General features: G+C 35.7%; 1 protein-coding gene across 1 annotated transcript; it reads right to left on the bottom strand.

Moving 5' to 3' along the window:
• Window positions 1-739: 739 nt before the first annotated feature.
• LOC134841530 (amidase-like) lies at window positions 740-10,715 on the bottom strand. Its single transcript, XM_063857560.1, has 6 exons — window positions 10,709-10,715; window positions 10,400-10,625; window positions 6,942-7,065; window positions 2,219-2,590; window positions 1,404-1,912; window positions 740-1,180 (listed from the first exon to the last, which is right to left on the bottom strand). Exons 1-6 carry the CDS (start codon window positions 10,713-10,715, stop codon window positions 847-849), a joined length of 1,572 nt encoding a protein of 523 aa, XP_063713630.1. The 3' UTR covers window positions 740-846.
• Window positions 10,716-12,230: the final 1,515 nt, after the last annotated feature.

Raw genomic sequence — 12,230 nt, 5'->3', positions numbered from 1 at the left:
CGAAGGAGTCCGGATTCCGACTGTGCGGACTAAAAGAGTTCAGACTCAGACCGTGTGGACCGAAGCAGTTCGGATTCAGACTGTGCGGATAGAAAGAATTCAGATTCAGACCGTGTGGACCGAAGGAATCCAGATTCAGACTGTGTGGACCGAAGGAAACGGGATTCAGACTGTGTGGACCGAAGGAATCCGGTTTCGGACTGTGCGGACTGAAACTATTCAGATTCAGACCGTGTGGACCGAAGGAATCCGGATTCAGACTGTGCGGCCCGAAAGGATTTGGATTCAGACTGTGCGGCCCGAAAGATTTCGGATTCAGACCGTGTGGGCCAAAAATGGATTAAAAAAATGGACGATTAGAGGCCTAACAAAAATTAGATGATATAATAATTAAAATAGGTGGTTTTTTTTAGAATAGACAAAAGCAAAGTATGAAACTTATCATACAGTTAAGACTTAATGCCTACTTTTTTTTAAATACGATAAAAATCCGGGAAAAGCTTTCTTATAGGAAGGCCTAACAGTTTCAACGTCCAATTTTCTAGTGCAAGTCCAAGTTATTCATTTTTCAAGGATGATTCGTTTGGGTAATTTTTTGGACAATTGGTGTCCTTCTTACTATCTGCAGAAGAGGCTTTGGGTTTTTAAATGTCGGAAGCATAAATTCGTTTTCATTACAATTTGTGCAACTTGAAGTGTCCGGTTTTCTTTGTTCCAGCGCCTTGGGAAAAAATGTCAACAACATCAAATTTTTATTTTCGGTAAAACTAAGGGGCTGTTAAAGCTAAGCTCAAACTAAAACAATTGACTTCTGTCTAACTAAAAAAAGAACTGTTTCATTAGGGTTCATTTTTCCTGGTTGATGAAGACAGTTCGTCGACCAACTAACTCCTCGACCGTCTTTGCTACCCTCAGAACTTTCGATTCTTGCATGTATCTAGACACAATCTGCATTCCAACAGGCATGTCTGTCCTTTTGTCATCGCCCTCTTGCGGTTGGACGAATCCACAGTTCACACTGATTGCAGGATGTCCTGTCAAGTTGAACAGACAGCAGTTCACATTCATTGGCACGTGTGCTTCAATGTAGTTCTCGTTTTCCTGAGGTAACTTAGGAGCAACGTAAGGGGTAGTTGGCAAAATAAAAACGTCATATTTTGCCAACAAATTCTCAATTTTCCTATAAAACAGTAATTTTTTGAAAGAAATTTTTTCTTTCACGTACTCAAAAAACAAAAATTACCTAAATGCTAAATTAAAAGTTTGTTAAGTCAGCCCTGGTAACATAGACCAAAAAATGTTCAATCGACCAAACTTTCTTGTAGTTTCCAAAAAATAACAAACCTTGAACGTGATATTTGTATGGTTCTTAGATAAATTTCAAGGTCGTTGGTTAAACTTACTCCGAAAGAACTTTAGATCTGTTCATAGCTTTTTCAAAAATATTTTCCGTTGAAATCCTTTCGGCAAATAGTTTTGAAGCTATCATCGCAATTTGAGTGTTCTGAGGCAAATTTGCGTCCACTTTGAGATCTTTGAAAGCACGCTTCAAGTCAATCATAGTTGCTTGTCGTCCTGCATAAGGTTGACCGTTATTCTCAAAAACATGGGCAATTTCGAGCATTGAAAGCAAGTAGTAAAGAGACTTTGCTTCAATTAATTCCGGGATTGAAATTTCTTCCAATTGCATACCCTGATTTTTCAATTGATCAATAGTTTTTAAGACAGTCTCCGACACATTTTTAGTGTTCTCGTCTTCGTAGAGAAAGCCTTCTTTTATCACGCCTGCTTTGATTTTGTTCACACCTAGGTTGATTTCGTCCAAATAAGAATTCGGCTTTGTGAAAGCTACTGAAGTTGGGTTTGAAAACATGTCCGGGCCAGATATGACATCGAGCAGCAAAGCACAATCCTTCAAAAAGTAAAGAAAACTAACAAAACATTTATTGCATAATATACTAACTTGATTTCTTCTTATGGCGTTTTCAGTTTCAAAATGTGCAGCTTTTGAAAAAATGCAATTATCGGATCAAAATTTTTCATAAGTTAGCCAAAATTTCTAGAGAAAAGGAAAAAAAAATTTTTTTAAATCAAAATCTAACTTCTTTAAAAGCAAAACGGATTGTTTTGATCGCGCAAAATAAAGATTGGTAAAGGCTTTGGAATGAGAATTTAATAAATTTAAGCAGTAATTGAACTATCAGAAAGAACTATCCACCTCGACATTTGAGGCCATTGGTCCGAAATGGTTAGTCGCTCGCATACTCGGACCAACTCCCTCCACTGGTACGAGTCCGAAAGTCGGCTTCAGACCCACACATCCGCACAGTGCCGCCGGAACACGCACCGAACACCCGTTGTCAGTGCCCACGCCCATTTCCACTTCGCGCAATGCGAGTGCCACCGCGTTGCCGGAACTCGACCCCCCAGAGGTACGGGATTTGTCGTATGGGTTGAGTGTCGGCCCCAGGAAACCCGTTTGCGAGAATTGAGAGTGACTCATGTTTTCGCAAACTGCTTTTCCGACTATAGTGGCGCCGGCTGCGAGGATCCGACTGACGACTACGGCATCTGACGAGGGGACGAAGTCCTGAAAAAAAGAAGTTAGAGCACCCGCATTGGAGTTCCATGAATAAAAATCGATTATAATTGAGTTTCCTTGTCAGTGTCCACAAAAGTGAAACAAATCAATTAAAATCAATTAAAAATGGATTATAATATTACTGTTTTTCGAGGCAACAAAATCCTTTTTTCATCCATTAAAATCGATTTATTTTCACTTTTGTCGACACTGACAATGAAACTAAATTATAATCGATTTTTTTTCCACTTTACTGAGATGCGAATTTCAACGCACATAAAGTCTTTTCTACGTTTTAAATTAAAGTTGGTTACGTTGGTTACTTGTTGTTCAATTGAAATTTTTTCTACCTAACTTTAATATTTTTGTTACTTTTTTATATTACTCAACATTAACCCCCTAGCGTTTGCCCATTTACATTAATCCCCCCCCCCAACGTAACGTGTTCAGGTGGGGGTGCGTTCAGGTGGGGGTTGGGTTCAGGTGGGAGGTGGGTTCAGGTGGGGGGGGGGGGGAAGGGGGTTGTTCAGGTGGTGGTGGTGGTGGGGGGGGGGTGTGTTGAGAGTGTTCAGGTGGGGGGTTCAGTGGGGGGAGGGGAGCAAAGGGGCAAACGTTAGGGGGATTGAAGGGGAGCAAAGGGGCAAACGTTGGGGGGGGGGGGGAGAGCTCAACGGAACCTTTTTGCAGTTTGAGTTTAGGATTTGGAATGGATTAGGCCAGGCCGTACACTCGCTTTGCAAAGTTTCCGCATCACTCACTTGATAAATGCTGAAATTCTTGCAATCTTTTGCACGACGCGCGAAACAAAAATAAAGTGGAAAAAATCCAATTTAATGTGATTTCCTACTTATTATAAAATCCATTTTTAGTCCAATTTTGTTGTCTGCACGTAACATGGGAATCGATTATATTTACAACATTATAGACCACGAAAATCCATTAAAATCGATTTGTTTTCACTTTTCTTAAATGCGGGCAGTAACATGAGCTGGTACAGAAAAACGCAATAATTACCCAAACTGGCTGGGGGTGTGTTGAGAGTGTTCAGGTGGGGGGTTCAGTGGGGGGAGGGGAGCAAAGGGGCAAACGTTAGGGGGATTGAAGGGGAGCAAAGGGGCAAACGTTGGGGGGGGGGGGGGGGGGGGAGAGCTCAACGGAACCTTTTTGCAATTTGAGTTTAGGATTTGGAATGGATTAGGCCAGGCCGTACACTCGCTTTGCAAAGTTTCCGCATCACTCACTTGATAAATGCTGAAATTCTTGCAATCTTTTGCACGACGCGCGAAACAAAAATAAAGTGGAAAAAATCCAATTTAATGTGATTTCCTACTTATTATAAAATCCATTTTTAGTCTAATTTTGTTGTCTGCACGTAACATGGGAATCGATTATATTTACAACATTATAGACCACGAAAATCCATTAAAATCGATTTGTTTTCACTTTTCTTAAAGGCGGGCAGTAACATGAGCTGGTACAGAAAAACGCAATAATTACCCAAACTGGCTGAAGTTTTTGATATTTCGACCAGGGGCGGATCTCGGATTTTCTCGAGGGGAGGCAGATTTTCAAAAAATTATTTGAAAATTTTGTCGACCTTTTTTTAGATTGACCAAATTAATTTTCTGAGCCAAAGCACTACAAAGACCCTGCTTTGGCCAAAACTTTTGCACCCCACGCAAAATTTTGAAAAAACAGGCCAAAAAAGGCGTTTTTATGCACTTTTTGGAGTTTTTTTAAAAAGGTCCGCATCCAAAAAGGATATCTCAAAATAGTACAAATGGGGGGACCCTTTGGGTCGGCAGGGGGTCGAATCCCTGAAGAAAGGCGTCCGCCATTTCTTATATTTGAAACTTTTTATGGAAATCATCCTCTCACACGCCATATAAAGTACAAAAAGGATAGATTTCGCTACTTGTAACAAATTGATTAGTGCAAATAAGCTTCGGTAAACCAATTTGGAACGATTTTTAAGACGGATTAACTCTCCGCTTACGCGTTAATAGCGCGAAATATATCGCGCGTTAATTGTCCCAAATTAGCCAAAATGGCAATCTTTAAACCCCCATAAATTTACAAAAAACGATCACAGGTAAAATATCTTTTCAAATTTGAGCTCAAGACAACAATACCTTTCGAATGATATTTAAAAATTCCGTCAAAAATGGCTAGATAAAAAGTCGAAATTTGTCTGAAGAAAAAAACCCACCCCGAGCACAAATATTCCGTTACTTTCGTATCGAAAGTCGGAACAACAACTGTAACCAGCCGGTTGCAGTGCAATTAACACAAATTGATCATGCATAAAATGATTGAAGTATAGGAACTCAAAAAAAGTTTTTAAAGAAATTGAAGGAAAAAGTAAATACAAAAAAGGAACAATTTTTCGAAATTAATTTTTTTCTTCATTTTGTTTTGTAATTTTGAGATAATAAGAGGAGATTGATTTGCTAGCTCAGCTTTCAAAATAGATTTTATAAGCAAAACTAATTCATAATCTAGAAACAATTAGATGTGAATAGACTGATTTCAACTTGAAGACCAAAATAAAAAAAACGGATTTTTTTGCAAATTTTTGTTTGTGTTTCATTACGATGCCAAATTGTCTATTTTGTGTAATTGCGAGACCAAACTGTTGTAAGCGGGAAAGATCAAAGAAAAGGAAGAATCCAACTCCTTGTATTCTTTTTTTTGTTTATTTTTTATTTTCTTGGATCTTTCTGACAAAATGTTTACATGTTCAGAGTCTTGTCTCTGAATTCCAGAGACCTACACACACCAAAATGTCAGCCTATTTAGTGCACAGTTTAGCCTCGTAATGTTATTTCAGAGTCACAACTGAATCTGCTTCAATATCATACTAGCGACGCATTTTTTTTGAATTAGTTATATCGGGCAGATAAAAGTAGCCAATACATAGCTACCTCCCGTCATTTTCAATGCAGCGATCGGAGCAACAATCTACCATTTTAAACTTGTTACAATTGGAAAGAAAAAATGTTTGTCCCTTAAATCAAAATACCATTTCATCAATTCTACGCTAAGAACTAATCTGAGTAGGAAACGATGATAACACAAAAATGTTATTAATAAATATTTTTAAAAAATCAAAATAATCATAACTTTAACAAGGATAGCCGGTTCTTATGCAAGCAGTACAAAATCTTCGACCAAAATCTTTTATTTTTGAATATGTCTCTTTTTTTCAGCGTGGTGTGGTGAAAAGATATGAACGAAAAACTAGAACTTAAGCCTATTCGACAGTCATAATAAAATAGAGAAAATGAAAATTAGTTTGGTGGAAAATGACTAGAAACACAAAAATCATAAGAAATCAAAACGTTCTTAAAACGTTTTCGTCGAATGTTTTTTTTTCTGAAATTTTTTGATTTTTGAAAGTTTTTTTTCCAAAATGGCGTTAAATAATTCCCAAACTAATTTAACTCGCGTGAAACTGAAATAAAGCACGTTAACCTATTGTAAACGACTGCTCGCTGGCTTTATCTGCTTGTAATTAAACCAAAGAACAACAATTTGCAGGAAAACACGAACAAAATTAAATTTCCTCTCATTATCAATGGTCGGACCAATAATTATAGCAACAATAATAATCATATTAATGATTAAAATAATCATTATAATTATAATAATTATAATCATAATAGTAAAAATAATGATAAAAATCATAATAATCATCATCATAATCATAATAATCAAAATAATACCAAATGCAAAATTTAAATGCAAAATGTAAAAATGCAAAATGTAACAATGCAAAATGTAATAATCATATTAATGATAAAAATAATCATAATAATAATATTAATAACAATAATAACCATAAAAGAAAAAATAATGATTACAATGATAATCATAATAATCATAATCATAATAATCATAATAATACTAAATGCAAAATCAAATACAAGAAATAATTTTTGGTAACTGTTTTTTGATATATCAAGTTCTAACTTTTCGAATTTTTTTTCTCCTTCACGGAATTTCAAAAACTTTCGAAAACATTTTTAGGCCAGCCAAATGGGTTTTCCAAGTGTTCCCAGAACAAGATGAAGTCCTTAATTTGGCATAATTTTTATGCGCAGCAGGTAAACTTTAAAAAAAACTGTCAATAATGCCGTTTTGACTATTTTAGCCAAAAAATTTTTTACAGCGCGGTCCCCTTCAAAAACATATTGGCGCCGAAAAATTTTAGGTTTGATTGGCGAAAACGGATGTCATAAAAAATATTATAATGAAAAAACAAATGCGAACACAATTTACCATTTTATTTGATTTTTGATTGAAGCATTATGTGCTCCTTGCACAGTGACCAGCTATTCTTGTTTATCTCTAGATTTACCTTTAGACTTGAGTTTCCGCATGTCATTGGAACCCCGGCCACTGCGATAGAGTCTTTTATTGCCACAGTCTTACCTCTCAGCTTCTCCTGTTCTCTCGAGTTGAGACATTCTCCATCTCGGGGGCTAGAGAAAAGAAGATCCATTTAGCTCGGAAATAAATGCATTAGTACTAAAGATAGCATGAGGTCAATTTTCACTCAAAAATGTCCTGATTCGTTACTTATAGGTAACACACCTCGAACAGTTTCATCTGATTTTAAATAACTCGCAAAATCTTTAGTTAATTTATAATTTTGAGCCCAGTAACCGTTATGTTATGGCTGGGTCATTTGATGAAATTTGCGGGCGATCCCAACTTTTGCTATAAAAAAGTCTGAAAAACAATCTATCAGAACAACCTGAAAATTTTATACTCAAACTGCCGAAGTCTCTGTAACAAAACCACACGTTTAAAAATCTTAGTCAAAACACTAGGCGACAAATTTTTTTTCAAATTTAGCGAAACTTGGCCGAAGAAAACAAAGAATGGTAACAAATGGGAGCTAAACTTTGCAAAATTTGTCGCATTTAGATGCGATAGAAACAATGAATCGACCCAAATAAGTCAAGGGGCAGAGGTGCGATGTAATTGATTCCTAAACATGAGAACTGATGTAGATAGATACACTCGGGTAGAAGTATGGAAAACTCTGGTCGAAGTAGTTCCCTCCTGCAGAAGAATAAACAAATTCAGTTCGTATAAGTTTGGCTTATAATCCAAACAGATCCCAGAAAATTTACTTCCTCGAAAAATTCGCTGAATTATTTTTTTATTCTTGTTCAAACCTTGAATGAATCGATTATTCTCTTATGTGATCATAACTGTAATTGTTTTCAAAGAGAAAAAAGTGATTTGACACAAACTCAATTATTTTATTTTTTGTTTGTTTACCTAAACAGTGATTACTCTGCATTGGAAACATCAAACAAATATTTTATTTTTACTTACATAATTTCCACAAAAAACTTTAGCCTTTTCAGCATAGAGTCTATAATAAAACAAACTATAGAGATAAAATCTTAATAACGAATCGATGAAATTGGATTGAAAGTCTTTCTATGAAACTTTAAGACTCCAAAAGAATTGTTCCAAATTCTTAATGAAAACGTAGTGCAATGTTTTAAATCTTGTGAACCACCAGTAAAATAAGTAAACAAAAGTATATTGTTAGAAGGGATAAACCTAAATACATCTAGATGATGATTTTTTCATCGAAAACTTTAGGACACCCGGAGAAAAGATCAGCAGCGCTGGAAAATTATCAATGTTTCAAAAAATTGAAATTTGAAAGGAAATGTCCCTGCTTCGAAAAAATTTTTTTTGGAGATATAAAAACCGGAGTTTATTAAACTACTATCCGGTTAAACTACAAATTTAGAACATTCTCAAAGTAAATTACCCGAACAAAAACTTTCGTTCTTAGTTTTTTTACATCATTAGAAAGCGAAAAAAAAAAAAATTTTTTCTCTTTGTGATATATCGGAATGGGAGTACTTATTATATTCAAACAACTTTCATGCCTAATCATTGAGTACAGGAGGCGGATCTAGGATTTTCTCGAGGGGGGGGGCTGCTTTTCAAAAAACTTTCGAACTTTTTTTTTTAGGTCGATCAGATTGATTTTCCGAGCTCTCCCAAAGCAGTAAAAAGACCCTGTTTTGGCCAAATTTTCTGCGCCGTAGGCAATTTTTTGAAAAAACAGGTCAAAAAGGCCGTTTTTGGGCACTTTTTGGAAAATTTTGAGAAAAAAAAAACGCGTTTTTTTGGCGCGCTCCCCCTCACAATTTGTATATATTGGCGCCGAAGGCGCCTTTAGAAAAATTTTAGGGTCGGTCGGCCAAAAATGAATTTCATAAAAAGTACCAAAGGGGGACCCTTTGGGTTGGCAGGGGTTCGAATCCCTGAAAGGGAAGGCGTCCGCCCCACCCCGCCCCCCCTAAATCCGCTCCTGATTGAGTATGTTAAGTTTAGGAAGTACCGCCCATAAAAAAAACTTTGGTAGTCATATTCAATCATAGACATAACCGCATTTCAAAATGTACTGAATCATTTGAAAGCTAGTTAGTATAAGAAAATTGTTGCTGCCTCCTTTTTTAATCTCTTAAAGGAAATTGACACCATCAAATACATTTTCTGAAAAACCAAACTTGAAAATACAAAAATTTTTTCAAAAAACTGGTTGATTTGAAAAAACATTTTTGGAGCAAAAGACGGCAAAAATCAATGTTTATCAATACAAACTCAGGTTGGAAATCAAAAAAACACAATTATTAGGAAACAAAACTGCATAATATAAAAAACACCATGCGGTATTAAAACTTAACAACTTTACAAAACCGTTAGCAAATAAACACCAATTTGCCGCTAGTGAAAAACGTTTCATGAGCCATTTACGCTACCCGGTAATTTTACTCAATGGATTACAAAATTATCGAAACTTCGATTGAGAAACAGTTAGGCTGGGTTGTATAAACATGCTGTAACTATCTTAAACACGATTTTTTCCTTTTCTCAGATTTGAAGTGAAAATATGAAATTTTACAGCTTAAGTTTTTCCTAGACCTAAAAATTTTGTGCCATTTTTGGCAAATTCGAAAGAAATTTTTACCAGCCTAAATCAAGTAGATCAACAAAATCATCAATTTAAAGAACAATATTCTACAAAAACACTCGTCTTCAAACAGCAATTTAAAATTGAATTTTAAGTAGAATCATTTTTATGAGAGCTGTAGCAACTAGAAACAACAGGCAAGATCATAAAACACGCGCGAACCCTGTAACATATATTGCAACAAAAATTGGGATGATTTTATTATAAAATTGACCTTAAGTTAAATCATCAGTTGCCTAAGGAAAGCTTAAATGGAATAAATTTCAATTTTTTCTGACAGATAATAATTTTTGCTATTTAAATCATTTTAAGGTAAGATGTCCTTCGATTATTTCATTTTACTTTGTTTTAGCAATGATTATACACTTTTAGCAAGAATTATTTTTAATCTACAATTTCATGAACAAAACGTTTCTTTTTTTCACTTATTTTGAGGTGGGCGCGCCAAAAAAACACATTTTTTGGTCAAAGCCAAAAAAAAACTTTTTTTTCGAAAGTAGGTCAATAAGGTTTTTTTTGCGATTTGGGAGAAGTCGGAAAATCAAATTGGTCGACCTTCAAAAAGGTCAACAAAATTCTCAATTGACATCTAATTGACGTTAATGTGACATGCATGTCAGAGTGGGAATCTGAACAACGAATACATATGAAGACTAAATATTTCGGGAAACTTTTAGAGAAGAGTCGACATTGGTAATTTTAGTGCAACCGGAAAACTTACTTAATCTACTTAAAAATCTACCCCTATTTTGAAAGGGGGAAAAATTTTCAAATCGATTTTTGATTTGTTGATAAAAAAGACGTACCGGTTCCCTTCATGGCTGATGTTGCATTTCCACGCCCACTGATTGTGGCTGTTCTCACCCCCTGTCGGCCTGTGGCCCTTGTCCCGCCCCTTTGCTGGCTTGAATGAGTCACCATTGTCAGGTATCTTTTCTATCTCCTCAATTATTTTGGAAAACTGGAACAGTTTTTCTTCATACTTGCCTTTTAGCTTCTCCGGAATTCCGAATTGAACTCGATCAGCTATTTCTGGAAAAAAAGGAAAAAATTTACAAAAGCACAGCAATTTTTTTCAAGATTTTTTGGAATTATCAGAAACTGTCATTTAAAACTTGTCATTTCAAAATGGAAAGCGTAGCTGCATTTTAATGATGTCAGTTTGCAATTAAGTTTTGGTTCCGGTGATTTTTTTTCAACCAAGTACTCGTTTAGACTTTCGAACAATTTGGACAATTTTGGACAATTTTGACTGATGATGTAAAACTTCCCAAAGTATATATATAATCGCTGAGGAGCTATCAGTATACCATACCAATTCTGTCGAGGATACTCTATTTCGATTATCTCCCCACATTCCAGACTATGTTATTTTTGTTGAGCGAAGCTCTCTATTTTGCGACTCAAGGCCGTTTTTTTGCGTCTAGAACTTTCAAGTGGTACCACTATTGCAGCCAAAATTGGTCAGGCTGTGGTAGAAATGAAGCTAGAGGTCAAGTGAGAGCTCGTCCTCACACACTATCACTGTCTTGGCATGGGATCAATTACACGTTCGGACGATTTCAGAGTGAGCGCCTTACCACTATGCTAAGTGCCTCATAATTGTAAATCTTTCTTTACTCAAAAAACTCGGCTAGTCGAATTTATCTGTCTTTTGCTTTCGAAGATGCATTTTTTATTTATTTCACTAAGTTCTAAATTCAGATCCTTTGATTGTTTGCCTTCTTGTTATTTTTAATACCAATCCGAATCTTACACCAGATCTAGAGATGTACTGGTTTGTTGCGAAGTTAGAGGAAAGAAGAAAGCAACTGATTCGTATATTTTTTATTTTACTCTCTGACTGGAACTATGAATCGTTTCAGCTTTACAATTTATCGTAGGTTTTAGTCATAGATCTTGATTGGTTCATTAATGATTTTTTACATTGAGAAACATCAAAAGAAAGTATAAAAAAATATTTGTTTTAAGCTGATTGCACTTATCCGGAGTTTAGGGATTTTTTTTATACCAATGTGATCCTTGTGAGGGATGAATTTAGTGCCTTCGAGATTCTAAATTCTTTGAGAAAATTATACAGAGTGTAGATTGAACGTGCTTGCTAAGTACATGTGATGATGTTGAATGATTGTCATGAATCCGGGAATGTTGTAATGATCGTATTGAAGTGCAGACTTGTGTCTTATGAGTGTCGATTTCGTAAGTCAATGCGAGACTACGTGCATTCTCAAATTTCTTCTGCAATCGATCGGGTGGCGAGATAAAAGATTAACTTCTCTGAGTGAAGCGCCAGATGACAAAGATACGTATGTTTGAATTTTGACATCGAGTTGGCCATTTTTCGGTTTCAATTGTTATCTTTGCGGCGATATCACCTCCTTATTTTATATCCATTGAGGAGGGTTGTAGTGACATCGGCGAGCAAAACCAATAGGTTTGCTTTTCGATTATAGGAGTTTCGTCGAGTGTTCATCTCCCTTTTGCTGCTCGTGTATTACGCTCTGTAAAATCTAAACGGACTTATCTCTGCACTTTAGTCATTCAGTTTTAGTTATGATCATATTAGTAGTTTTTTGCACAGGCTTCTATTTAATGCGGTTGTTTTAATGAGTTTTTAGCCTAAAGCTACCCTCAAGA

Source organism: Symsagittifera roscoffensis, chromosome 3 (genome assembly GCF_963678635.1).
Source record: "Symsagittifera roscoffensis chromosome 3, txSymRosc1.1, whole genome shotgun sequence".
NCBI lineage: Eukaryota > Metazoa > Xenacoelomorpha > Acoela > Convolutidae > Symsagittifera > Symsagittifera roscoffensis.
Note: the sequence above shows the minus strand (reverse complement) of the source record. Positions and strands in the feature narration are given on the sequence as shown.

Bases quoted from the DNA above. Each gene is read 5' to 3' on its own strand.
- LOC134841530 (XM_063857560.1), bottom strand. The intron at 7,066-10,399 runs GTACGTCTTTTT...TCTTTTCTCTAG, and splicing joins ATCAGCCATGAAGGGAACCG to CCCCCGAGATGGAGAATGTC. The intron at 1,913-2,218 runs GTGGATAGTTCT...TACTTTTTGAAG, and splicing joins CAATGGCCTCAAATGTCGAG to GATTGTGCTTTGCTGCTCGA.